This window comes from Crinia signifera, chromosome 4 (genome assembly GCF_055691185.1).
Source record: "Crinia signifera chromosome 4, ASM5569118v1, whole genome shotgun sequence".
NCBI classification, from domain to species: domain Eukaryota; kingdom Metazoa; phylum Chordata; class Amphibia; order Anura; family Myobatrachidae; genus Crinia; species Crinia signifera.
In genome coordinates, this window is record NC_139220.1 from 126,981,651 (window position 1) to 126,995,922 (window position 14,272).

Genomic DNA, 14,272 nt, shown 5'->3' on the forward strand with positions numbered 1-14,272 from the left:
ATGTCCCGTGCTCTCAGAGTGAGGCGGATGCACCTCCGTGCAGTTTGAGTACACACCCCGTGTACGCCCAGGTATACGCCCAGTTTTGCCCACTTTTCTGGCCTCTCCCCTAAAAATGCCCACATTACGCCCACTTTGACCATGTGCGTGCGGACAGGAGCTTTTGATCGGAAAGGTCCGTTCGCAAGCAGAGTGCTGTCGTCGCACATGCGCATAGCGAAACGGTACGCATGCGCAGAAGAAAAGAACAGCTTACCGTCCGAACGCGGACAGGACCGCACCAGCCAGAATAAGGCCCTATAAGAGGAATACAATTATCTGTGGGACACTGGCAGGTTTTAGGACCCACTGAAGTAATGGGGCTACACACGTGCAGCGATCTGCAGGCATTGCCCATTATTCTGGTTCACTCGCAAAAGCAAATTCCTTCTCAAATGAACAGAACCATGTGCACTGTAGGTGGGGCAGATGTAACTTGTGCAGAGAGAATAAGATTTGGGTGAGTTATTTTGTTCCTGTGCAGGGAAAATACTGACTGCTTTATTTTTACACTGCAATATAGATCTCACTTTGAAGTAAAACCCCACCCAAATATAATTATCTCTGCAAATGTATAAGGATCTCACTAGATTGCTTAGAAAATGATCCTATATCGCTGTGTGTGTGTAGGGGGGATTGGTACTAAATCCCGGCGGTCGGAATCCCAGCGTTCAAAATCATGACGTCGGAATCCCGACCGCCGAAATTCCGACAAGGGGGGGACATGGAGAGTCCCCCCCCCCCCTTGCAGGCTCGCTGCACTCGCCACGCTGTGAGCAAACAGGATAAAACTTTGTTTTTAATGGTTTAATACAGAACTACACAACAATACCTGTTTAACAAATACATGAAGATGTATCTTATATAGCTATGCAACAGCAACTCACATACTGAATATTATTCCTGTGCAGTTCCAGAATTGCAACTAATACAACAGCAAGCATGAACATGCAGTATGCCCCATGACACTGGCTGTACAGCATTACATAGCAGGTTTCTACATGGCAAATTATTACATCACTGTCATTTATATCTGTGTGGTAACAGCTCATTCTAGGCATCTGAAATAGGTAGATAAAAAATGCAACTTAGAGGTGTAATTCTGGGAGGCAATGGAGTCGTCTGCCGCCGGGCTCCTGCTCCCAAGGGGGCACCTCTCCTCCCCAGGGAGTTTAAATCAGTTAATTAAAAGTCATCAATATTGCTTCTATGGCTGACTCCCCCTCCTAGCAGGACTATAGATGTCACACTCTCTTTATTTTAAACATAATATCCATAACATACACACATACATACATACACACACACACACACACACACACACACACACATGCATACTAGCATACTGTATATTTATATTTGGTGGTGTGTGTGTTTGAGGGGGCACCAATATTTATCTTGCCTCCGGGCATCTGGGATGAACTTACGCCACTGGCAACTAATATACTGTAGGTCAGATCATCAGATGTATGACTCAGTGATATAAACAATAAGAGGCCAATTGATAAATAATACTTTTTGGCATATGCCAGGGGAGGGTTCCCCCAGAAGCCTCAACAGAAATGACTGTTGTGTATATTTGGCCATCCAAACTGCACATGTGCAGGAGCCTAAGTACCCAGAGGCATTGTTTTGCCCAAAATAGCTTGTATGGCTATCTAGTCCACCATCCCATCTTCTGCCATAACCTTGCTTTTTGATTCTCCAGTTTTCCCTGAGATAAGTTCTCACATAGTTTACATATAAAGACACGAGGCTGAAGTTAGCTTCTTATTCGGCCAGCTTCTTATTCACTTCTTATTCAAGCTCCAGCTTCTTATTCACTTCTTATTCACTTCAGCCTCGTTATAAAGACAAAGATTATCTGAGCGCTGGAAGTGTGTGGTGTACAGGGTAACAAGTGGAGAGGGAAGGTGGGAATTGGTTGAAATTAATAATAAAAAATAATAATAAAAAAACTTTTTAAAATGCACAATACTCAGAACAATGTTTAGCTCTTTTTTGTCATTGCAGAGGATGCAGAAATTCTGGAGATTAAAAACTAGCCCTGATCTTACCCTAGGGAGCTTTGAATCTGCTCTAGTAGGCTTCGGCACTTGTTGATGAAGGGAATAGACGCTGTGCGCATGCACACAGCATCTATTCAGCAATGGAGAGGGGGGAAATGGCCCCTTTTTGGCCGCGCGAGTGTCCCTCTCCTAAACATGAAGAAGTTGGGAGGTATGGAGGTGTGTGATTTGAAAAGCGTTAGAAAGCAGGGTAGCACAAGAAGATCCAGTCTTACCATCCACCCTATTAACAAGTATATTCACATACAGTGGGTGAATTTAATAGGGTGAGAGAGTCAGAAAGTGAGAGATTTGGTAAGAAATCTCCAGGGTTTTTTTAAGCTGCAAACATTAACAATGCAAAATCAAACACAAATTACCACATTACCATGCGATGTGCGATGCGATTTTCCCATGTAATTTATCCACTGCTCTCTCTGTCCCGGGCCATCGCATCGCATCTGCCGCAGGGGATTGGGGGGGGGGAGGTGTAACTATAGCACCGCATCCCCCGGCGCCACCACATGCACAGCGCCCCTCCGCGGTGGTGGGGGCTGCGGTGCTATAGTTATGCCGCTGAATAATATGATTGTATGTCCCCAAAATAGGTTTAACGCACCCTCTCACTATCCATGCCACCCTGAAGCGTGGCGAGCGCAGTGAGCCCCGCGAGGTGTTGCGGAACGCGTCTTCCAACTTTTTCATTACCCCACTATCCACGACGGCGTGGAGTTGATTTTATATAGAAAGTAATGTAAAGTCGTCACGCTTCGGGCACACTATATAAAATCAACTCCACGCTGACATGGATAGTGGGGGAATGAAAAGGTCGGAGGACGCATTCCGCTGCCGCTTGCCGCGCTTCGGGCTGCCGTGGATAGTGTGGGGGGGGGGGGTCCGTTAAACCTAATGTCATGGCATCGCACACCCTATAAAATCGCATGCTATTTTGCAGAACATGCGATGCGATATAGTGGGGTACAATGAGCATAGAAAAAATTACATTAAAAAAATCGCATCGCATGCCGTTATAGTGGCCCATGCGATGCGATTTCCCTACGGTGCTAGGAAACAAATACCGAGCCACGTTGTTCACACTGGCAGTGTGAACATGGCATAAGATGGGAGTTCTATTGAAGATTAGATGTTTCCCACAGTATCTAATCAGATTCTATTATCTTCTAGAAGGGGCTAAATAAATAAGTAATATCTGATCGGTTGCTTTGGGTAACATTCCATCTTCAGTAGAACTCCCATCTTAGTAAATGTACCCATTTGTATCTATTATATTATGCCCTATGCTGCCCCATCTGTCATGTGCAGTGGGAGCATCCCTAGTGGCTACTGCAACTGGACAGACAAACGAAAGGGGAGCACCACTGTGACAGTAATGGGGCCTACACATGGGGGCTAGACGGGGGAAACCAAAGCATGTGAAATAGCCCTAAAGGTCCACACACGCACCAATCCCGGCGGTGTAATGCTATACGATGGGGTGCGCGCTCCCGCGGCACCTCATCGCACAGTACAAAAAGTATGTGCTGCACATACTTTTTGTACTAGCTTTTTCTAGCATAGCATCGCATGCACAAGGCATACGATGCGATGCTGTGTGTTCTAGTTAAGCCCACAACGCACGCCGGGATCGGTGTGTGTGTGGGCACCTTTAGAATATCACCCGTACCCCAGTGATGTGAAGGAACATTTTACGATTCACTAATATATTTTCTTACATCATGGATGATGGATAATGTTAAATGTATCAGAGATAAAATGATGTTACATATTATGCATTTTAAAATTCCAGCTACACAACACTAGGCTTTAGCCGGGGAAAGATATAACCTGCAGCCTCCCCATGCCATCCCCTGTACTACAGCAGCGCCACGCAGGACTCTACCTCCATTTTTTATTCGGTCAATACAATAAAACGCCAGTCAGCTTCCCTCGCCCAGAGCAGCCATTGCCTGCCACTGTTCAGGACTTTATCTGGTGCATTAATACCCATGTGAGCAATGTGCGGGCACACGGAACAACCACTACACCCTCCTCCCTGTCTAGCAGCCAGCACTGGCACCGGACACAGAGAGCAGCGGCTGCGCCGTGACACCTGGCCTTGTTGTGGCGGCGGCGTGTATGTGCTCGTTATTGGATGGTTGCCCGGGTAACATATGCGAGAGGAGGGGGAATGTACTCCCCGTGCCCCCTCACCCGCCGCACAGACGAGGGCGAGACACGCGCACTCAGCCACAGGGGCGGGGCTTGTCCGTACGGAGGAATGCGCGCACCACGCCTAGAGTATCTATCTCTCTCTCTCACACACACGAACGCTCTCGCGGTGCCGCGCGGGCACTCATCAGCCGGTTCATTGACTCGCGGCCCGTGAGCAATCTCCAGTCCCCTTTGCCTTGGCCACCCCGCATGCGCGACCCCTCGGCCGCTACAGGACGGGAAGCGGCGGCGGTGGCGCGCATCGGAGTGCAGCGAGATCTACTGCTAGTACTGCTCGGCTCACACTGAGAGACAGGCGAGCGGCGGCGGACGGTGCGCGCGCACACAGGGTGGGAGTCACTCTCACGGGGGCCGTCCGGGTGAGCAGCAGCAGCGCAGGCGGCGGCGGGGCCGGAGCAGCTGAGCGGGCACACACCAGAGGCAACACACAAGTCGATGGAGAGTCGAGTCGGATCGTCACTCCTCTCCGCCGCCAGCAGCACCACCACCACCAGCCCCCTCTAACCCCGGGCGGGCTCTCCTCCTGCTCCGGGCGCTCGGACGCGCTGTGTGGACAGGGAGCGGCAGGGATCGCGGTGACCGCAGCAGCAGCATCCGGGAAGGTTGGAGGAGCAGCCGCCTCTATGATGAAGTTCAAGCCGAACCAGACCCGGACTTATGACCGTGAGGGCTTTAAGAAGCGGGCGGCCTGCCTGTGCTTTAGGAACGAGCGGGAGGATGAGGTGAGACCCGCCCCCCACACACCGGCCTTGTCACCCGTTACTCCGCCACCGACAACCTCCTCATTGTCTCCTGGGAGGACGGAGCCAACTACCCCGGCCTCATCGGCGGTGCTCTCATGTGTTCGCTGTTGGGCTCCCACTAAGCAGGGCGCCCGGTACACCACAGCATGCAGATGTGTGTGTGTGTGTCACTGGCAGACAGCATGCACATGTGTCCCTAGGGACCGGAGTGTGTACAGCACAGGCAGTGTACATGTGAACAGGGGAAGTGAGGGTACACGTATGACCGGAGCCGTGCCATCTTCCGGTACAGCCTGATCTGTCACTGGCATGGCCACAGTTATTGTCACCCAGCTGCTCTAGCATTGAGTCACGCTGCCATCACCTCCCTGTAGTAGTATTAGGAAGTACAGGCTGGTGTGTCAGTCAGCTGTCCTCTCCTACCCTTCATGTGCTGCTGTGCGGGGATGTGACCACGTCTGTTTCTAATGCTTAATTAAAATGCAAAATAAACAGTATAAGTTTGGTAGAACCCTCATACTGGCCAGGGCAGAGCAGACTGGTAGTACAGCACGGGGTGACAGGTTACAGGTCTGTACTGCCTCAGAGAGCTGCTGTTTGCTCTGTTTTAAGCAATGTAAAACTTGTTTTATTATGTTTTGTATGTTTCACTTTGCTGTAAAATAATCGGATCCTTTAGATTGATGTCTAGTATTATTTATAGGTGCATATTGTATCTTTGATTGTACTGGCTTGTTTCCATGAAGTGACATAATGAGATTATGGTGGATCCTGTAATAATAGGCGCTGAGTTTTCCAATTTCATTTCCCTATAAAACATGTAATGCATTAGATTAGATCAAAGAAAAGTTTTATTTAATTTTTTTTTGCTCACTTTGTCAGTACTTGTCAAAATTGTTGCGCTCTTTTGGCTTAATCTGTAATATAGGTGTTAATATAAAAACTATATAATGGAATGAGCAGTAGTAATCCTTGCTCAAATCCCAGAAGTAACATGAATTGCATTTTCTCTTTTGATTGCAATTCAGTGAAATATTGTGGATCTGAAGTTTGGTAGTGAGACATTGGGCGAGATTTAATGCCACCGGAGTTCAGCGGCAGTGCGATATGTCTGCCGAAATTGGCCTTGTAAGTTAAAAAAAAAAAAAAAAAAAACACACAATCTCGCTCATTGTTGCTTGGTAAGTTAAGAAGTCAAGAGTGAGATGTTCAGAAAATCCTTAACTCAAACAAAGACTTCATAATTACCTGTTTGCTTCAAAAAATGTTTGTCGTAATCTGCTGTGCAACTTCATTTGTTTCATGTTTAAACATTTACAATCAACCAATCAGCACATAGATCTTCAAATTTCATAGAACTTAAGGTGCCCATACACGTTACAATTATTGTATACAATATCGCATCTCATCGATTTTCGGTTTTGCGATGAGATGAGATCTAGTACAAAAAGTATGTGCAGCACATACTTTTTGTACTAGATCTCATCTCATCGCAAAACTGAGATGCGATATTGTATACAATATTGTAACGTGTATGGGCACCTTTAATGTATAAAGTATATGAAGGGGCTTTGGCCAAACTACAAATTTTCACTTTTGAATAGCATTGCATATAGCAGTGGTTCCCAAACTATGTGCCTAGGCTCCCTGGGGTGCCTCAGGACACTTGCAGGGGTGCCTCAGGTTGGTGATCCAAGACCAAGTCACATTATTTATGCTCAATTATTTATGAACAAAACCAGTTCTGGTTACTACCAATCATAAAATTTGTGTACAAACAGAACCCCTTTACCAGATAACTGAACCTAAGGATCACATATAAACAATTCCTTTATTTTTATATATTTTTTTCTAAAACTTTTTGGCCTAGGGTTGCCGTGAAACAAAGCTCTTTTATTCAAGGGTGCCGCGATTCAAAAAAGATTGGGAACCCCTTGGCATATAGTGTTTCTATTTGCAGTATTCCTTTTGGTGTCTGTATAGGGTGCGCAAATCAGAAAAGACCTGTGTTGTGCAGACTGTACATTAATCCATTTCTACTTTGTGAAATCAGTTAATGAAGTTCTAGTATCAGCTTGTGTGTTTTTTTTTTTTATTTATAAAAAGAGAGGAAACAAAAAACACTCTTGTAACTGTTTTTTTTTACTGTTTGTTTTCTAAAAGACTTTATCAGCAAATGCAGATTGGCAAATTACAGTTGAAACAGAAATTGTTCTATATATACCCCTTTCACATCGCACTTTTAAAACGGTAAATTGCCGTTTTTTTCCCTTTTTAAAACGTTTAAGCCTGCACTGTGAATGCACCACAGCCGATTTACCGTTTAAAGTTAACTGGCATTTCGAACCGTGTAAAAAGCAGAGTCCTACACGGTTCCTTGCCGTTTTTTGTGCAATGTGAATGTGTACAATGCTATGCATTCACAGTGCAGGCTTAAACGTTTTAAAAAAGGGAAAAAAAAACTCGTAAATTTACCATTTTAAAAGTGCGATGTGAAAGGGGTATAAACCGGTATTTAAAACGGTAATCTGCGGCAATGTTAAGGCTCTGACCCGTTTTAATTACCGTTTTAAATACCGGTTTTTAAAACGTGTCGGCGATGTGAAAGTGGTATTATATGCCCATGGATGTCACTGTGCTTACCTAATGTTACAAGATGTGTTTTGACAACAAAAATGTTCTAGTATGTATCATGGCACTAGAAACCATGCATTTCATGTTTGGCCTTTTTGTGAACGTTTTATCCAGAGCTGGCGCTCAAACATGGCACTAAATACAAAGTATTAAGTATGTGGCCTTAAATGAGTCTTGGATTATTATTCCGCTGACTACCTACCCCCAAGGGTTTTAGGATAGCTTTTGCTGTTCTGAGCTAAAATATATTAAAAGATTGTACAGCGAGTGTATCACATATTACACCAAAATATTTGATCTTCAAAACCCATCTTTATTCTTTTGTCCATCAATAAATGGGACACTTCCACTGGAAATCCCTGCAATACATACACATAGAACAGGATGTGAAGATTGCTATATATTGTTATACTAGGTAAGCCCGCTCGAAGCATAGACAAAAGGTGGGTACACTCAAGAGCTCCACATGGAAAAGGTTGACAGGAGTCTTTTTGAGTCAATGGCATATATTCAATGCCGTGGGCGAGCGGTGAATGCGAGCAGGACTTTTTGCTTGCAGTCACCGCTCACCCTGTCAGTATTCAACTGACACCCCTCATTCGCAAATTCCCCCTCGCTCCATTTTTTGAGCGAGGGGGAATTTGCGAATGTGCCTCCAAAAGCTGCGAGAGCCGAGGCTAATTACAGCGAGTTTGCTGCACTAGCCTCGGCTCTCGCAGTTTAGGGGAATCCTCGCCGTTCTGTGACTGCGAGGATTCCCCCGGAACGTTGCATAGTGCGAGCGGCCGACGCGGGGGTTAAATTGGGAGGATCACTGGTTTTCTGTGATCCTCGCAGTTTAACCCCCTCGCCGGCCGCTCGCACCGGCTTTGAATACTTGCCAATATCTACACCTGAAACAGTGGACTCCCAACTAGTGTACTGCGTCCCCATGCATGGCTCACCATGCTTTGTGCCTGGAGCCTTGCTGCTCTCAGCACACTGCACCATTCACAGTCAGAACCCACGTGGGTGTGAATAAGTCCAAAAAAAGGAAAATGTTGACCTTTTGTCTGTCGGCCTTGTGCCTATAGACACATGGTGTTGACCTAGACACTGTACACCTATCAACCAGATGCTATGTTATACAACCCTGCTATTTAATAGAACATTTAAAATATATACATTAAAATATAAATCCTCCTGTATTCTATAGATCCTCTAGAATTCACTGTGTGTAATGTCTGCAATACAAGATACTCGTGAGATATAGGATACAATTTCTATATATCGCAGCGACTATTTGTACGACTTGCACACCAATTGCATGTGTCACTCGACGCGATGCACGTTGGTCGAATCTCGCATTTTGAGATATTATGTGCTGCACATAATATATATCGAATCGCATGTTCGATGGAAGGTTTTTAAAACTTAGGTTATCGTGAATGCGATGTGCGTTCTGTGTTTTAACATAATTTCCTAGACACTCCCATACCAGAAGGTGCAAAGACACACACAGCTCTGCTCTCTGCCAAATACAAAATATGCAGACTACCCCACTGGCCACCTATATTTTATGTTGGCCACACTGCCCATCAATTACTTATTATGCTGGCCCACGGTAAGCAGGCTAGCCCACTGCTTACCAATGTATTATGCTGGCCCATGGGATTTGGGCTGCCACAAATAATTGCCACATATTTCCAAAAGATAGTCTCAATTATGCATGCATTTCCTGCTTATTTAATCTCATCAGATCTTTCCAGATACACTAAATACATTGATATTATAGTGTCTAATTTTAAAGCTTTAAGTAGTTTCATTTTATTACAATATTAATATTTTCTTTTCCTCATGCATGTCTGATGTTCTAAAGATTATATATTTTGGATGATGCTGTTGCATGTCATAGTTTGGTGCCCCATCTATGTATTTACAGTTCTCTGCCAGCTGACAAGGTCTTCAGAGAAAGCTGCCATTTTGAATTCTGTAAGTAGATGACACTGAGTGATTGTCTGGTAGTTGCAGTACATGGAGCAATACGCATGGAGGTAATCTCAGTTCACTGCATGGAGTCGGTTGAATGATGGAAGTGAGCCTCAGACAGGTGTGATAACCAGACCTAGAATCCTGGTTGCTTTTAAGCCGTTTTCAGGCTATGAAAAATGATTATTCAGGTCATGCAGTGAATGGTAATCATCATTCAGAATAATAGTTTCCTTGGTTGTTTTGACCAATTCTTGTTCAGTGTATGGCAAGCTTAATACATAAAGGGGAGAAGTAAATTGTGGAAAGGCAAATTAGCGCAACACTTACCACACTTTGCGGTAGAGGAGTCTCCGTCAAAAGTTTTTTTTGGGCCAGAGGGGTGTGTGTCTGCATGCTGATATTTGAAAAGCAGTCAAACGCATTTATTTATTTTTTTAAAGGAGTTTTAGACCATTTAAATATATTCTGAAACAAATGTTCTGCTTTTTATATTTCAGAGTTCAAGATTTCAACACCTATTTTTTCAAAACCTTGTTGATTTACTGTGGTGCAATATTATGAGTGTTTCTTAAATGATTATATCTGTACGCATGTTTGAGTAACCTATATGTTTGATTGCAGTATTAGGCAACATAAGTTTACCCCAAACTTTCATTTTCTAAATAGATTTGCACCATTTAGATTTATTTTAGGGATATGCAGATCCGGATTTACCCGGATCTCAAAACGAGATCTTATTGGCTATCTGGCTGTCACATGTTTTGGAGCTAAAATATGTGACAGCTGATAGTCAAAAAGATCCCATTTTGGGATCAGAGTAAATCTGGATATATCCGGATCTGCACATCCCTAATTTATTTATCATTTAGCAACATCCTTTCTTTTTCTTACTAGGTGCCTGGGTTTCATTATTGCTGTCATACAATTTTCTCATTGTGAATGATCCAATGTGACCAGAAATGATCATATCATCGTCATGGAAGCACTTAAACGTTTTTTGGTTGGAACCCTAGTGTTCAAAGCATAATAATATAGATCTAGTGTACATACTATAGTTTGGAGCTATATAAATATACAGATGTATTCATACATTTACCTTCAATACGTCATCATGCACAAGATGCCTGGTGGGAGTGAGTTGCCAGGGCCTGTTTGACTGTACGTGTTTTTTTTTTTTTGTACAGGTTTCGGGACTTAGGGCCTTATTCTAGTTCACTCTTAGAGGCAAATTCCACATGTTACATCTGCCCCCCTGCAGTGCACATGGTTTTGTCCAGCTAAGATGGAATTTTCCTCTAAGAGTAAACTAGAATAAGGCCCTTAGTCAAGCACAGCTATACATGTTCTATATTCTTGTATTGGGAAAAAAGCTGCGGCTGCTATATTGTAGCACTTTGTGTACAGGATTAGAGACTCAGTGGCGCACAGACATACGTGTCCCATATCAAATTAATCAGCAGAGTCTCTTCCCCTCCTTATCGCGTTATGTTGTGAATAAAATGTATTTTCAGCATAAAGACTCCTGACGCTAGAAGATTATTAGGCGGCCTGGCGTGCTATGAGGAGCAGTTTAGCGTGACTGCGGCAAGGATGTATGAGATCACATCTGTATTAATAATAAACTGTACGTAATAGGAAGAGGCATGACCTCTTTAATTGGTACTAGCTTGGCTGAAGTTTTGTAGTATAGACTTGTGGAGCAGTCTGCCTTTTTGCTTGCGTAACACTAGGGTTGTTTTAGTTATCTGGTATAAGGGTTCCCTCTATACTGCAGAAGTTTAGTACATTCACTTGTATAGATCTAGGGGTTAATTTTGTTGGGAACCAATTGACCTACCAGTATATTTTTGGATTGTGGGAGGAAACCAAAGCACCCACACCCACGTAAGAACAGGGAGAATATACAAACGACACACAGTTAGGGCAATGGTGGGAAATAAACTCATGACCTCAGTGCTGTGAGGCAGTAATGCTAACCATTACACCGTCTGTGCTGCCCTGGAAACATGGCAGTGTATATGCTAGACATAGATTTATTTCCTTAATCTGTGCAGAACATTAAAAAAACTGAATTATAGGCTGCTTTTCTTGTGTGTAGGTTTGTTTTGCATTTTGTGTGTGAATTTGGCCATGCACTCCCCACCTCATTGATAACCTGTCATACTCCAATGACATTGCAAACCTTTATTCACCATTAAGCTTTGCCCTCAAACTATTATGCTGAGAAAAGATTATAATATCTTAGACCCACAGGCGAGCTCAGGGAATGCTGGAGCCCTGCAGTAATAATGTGTAGTATGTAATACACTGTGATGTTACAATGGGTGTCTTTGTGAGGGTTAGGTGGCCTCCAACTTCTGTAATGTGCTGTACTGTAGGCTCAACAATGTATGAACCACAGTTTGGTGTATTGGGCTAAACAATGTATGTTTTATGGGGCCTTCACATGTAGCGATTTCATGTCATTTTCTAAGCGATTTGACTTTGAGTAGATCGATTATAAAATGACCCTACAATGCTCCATGTGTAGGGGATATAATGATGCACAGCCCCGTGTGTCGCTATCACCGGGTGATGTACATTATGCATGCTAAATCGCCATTGTTCTAACCAGAAAACACTGGCCCTGACACCAGTAAGTGATCTTACTGTCACTCTTCAACTTCGCCACATGTGTAGACCCCTTAAGAGTAACCTTAAATAATGTTATTCAATAACTTTTAGCTCATGTTGGTGGGCAATTAGTCCAGGAATGTGTCTTTTCTGGAAAGCTCCACATTACTTTTTTAAAAGAATAATGAAAATAAGATGGAAATGTAATCTGTCTACTAAATATGCTAAAGTAGTGGTTCCCACACTGTGTGCCCTTGGGTGCCTCAGTGCACTTGCAGGGGTGCCTTGGGTTGGTTGCCCAGAAACTATTAATTCTGGTCAAAATATTCAGCAAAATCAGTGCTGGTTGCTGCCTGTCATAAAATGTGGTCAAACAGAAGCTAATCCTATCCCTCACCACATAATTACATTTAAGTATTATATTAACACAATCCACTTAATATAATATTTGAAAAAAAAACTTTTGGCCTAGCCGTGATTCAAAACCGTTTGGGAACCACTGTGCATGCATAGAATAAAATGCCTGTTGCTAATATACAAATAAAACAGCATTTGCTGTATTCGGCAATGACAGGATGTCATTATGTTTGCGTGGCTCAGTTTGGTTTTCTATTGATGGGTATAATGCCAGCTTGGTGTTATAAAATAGTAATGAGTATGCAATACAGAAATGAAATGTAGGATTAGCACAGTTTTTTTATTCTGCCTGATGACTTTTACAAAAGAGCCATTCCCATGCTTCCTTCGTGTCGGTGAAACAAAAAACGGATTATTTTATACCTTCATTTGAGCTCTGAAATCAAATACAATAATAGGCTTGATTCCCATATATGTTTGTATCATCGATCAGTCGTGCTCTACATACCAGCTTGCTCTACATTCATACAGGGGTAATGTGGATACAATGTACAATCTTATAGGTTTCTTATGCTGCTTTCAGACTTGCTTTGACCCTGTATTTGAAAACGTTTCCAAAAACGGGTCTGCCAGGTTTAACCCCTTTCACACCGCATCTCTTAAACGGTATATTACCGTTTAAGTGCCGTTTTTTTTACCTGGACAGCCAGCCGGGATCAGATGCTGCTGAGGACAGGGGAGCCACCTCTGTTCCCCTGCTCCTACTTGGGGAGACACCTCTATTCCCCTGCTCCTACTTGGGGAGACCTGCTGTGCAGTGGCCGCTCTGCGGTTGGCAGCGCTGGCCGGGGGACACTGGGGACCAGTATACAGGTGTCTCCTTGCTCCCCCTCCCCCAGAACCCCCGGGCAGCAACGCCACCCGCACCACAATTTTTTTGGAAAAGGTAAAATCACTCTGCACCTTTCAGACCTCTCAATAAACTCTGGCACCTTCACACTGCAGCCTTAAACGTTTTAAAATGGAAAAAAACGGCAATATACTGTTTTAAAAGTGCAGTGTGAAAGGGGTATTAGATATGACTGTGCTTGGGCATTATGATTCAAAAAAGTTTGGACACCACTGCTGTATTGTATTAAAATGTAGCAGAAGCTTCTTTAGCTGTGTAGGAAATCAGGCTGGCAGTGTATGTAGCCATTCATAAGCTAAATACTCTGTTTGCTATACTTAAATGGTTCTGAAGGTTTGACAGTCACTCTGTATGTTTGGGCCATATTAAATTGCCATATCGTGCCCGATCTCCCATTTTAAAGTTGCCCTTGTACAGCAATGTATTGGGGCAGTCCCTGCGATCACCTGTCTTAGTAAACGTTTATAAATATCAATTACCTGATCCCGGTGTGGTTTGCGGAATCGTGACTTTTAAACATGCTAAGTTTCACAGATCCCTTGATAGAATGCCGATCATCACTGGCTGCTGATCTAGTTGACGGAAAGGGTGTAGGCAGATCGGGGTGGCTTATTTATGTTGTTGTTTTTTTAAAATCTCTCTATCCATTTTGCATTGTTAAAGTCTAATCTGCATTGGCGGAAAATAATTCACGGATTCACTTGTTTTCCGACCATGCTGATTTT

At 43.7% G+C, this 14,272-nt stretch overlaps 1 protein-coding gene across 2 annotated transcripts in view; it reads left to right on the top strand.

Moving 5' to 3' along the window:
- Window positions 1-4,246: 4,246 nt before the first annotated feature.
- Window positions 4,247-14,272, top strand: part of NUDT4 (nudix hydrolase 4) — a 47,942-nt gene continuing 37,916 nt past the window's right edge. The window contains exon 1 of one of the 2 annotated variants that reach the window (XM_083182396.1): window positions 4,247-5,041. In XM_083182396.1, the coding sequence (XP_083038522.1) occupies window positions 4,943-5,041 (99 nt within the window). In that variant the 5' untranslated portion in view covers window positions 4,247-4,942. The remainder of the gene's footprint in view (window positions 5,042-14,272) is intronic. The other variant, XM_083182397.1, reaches the window with a different exon arrangement.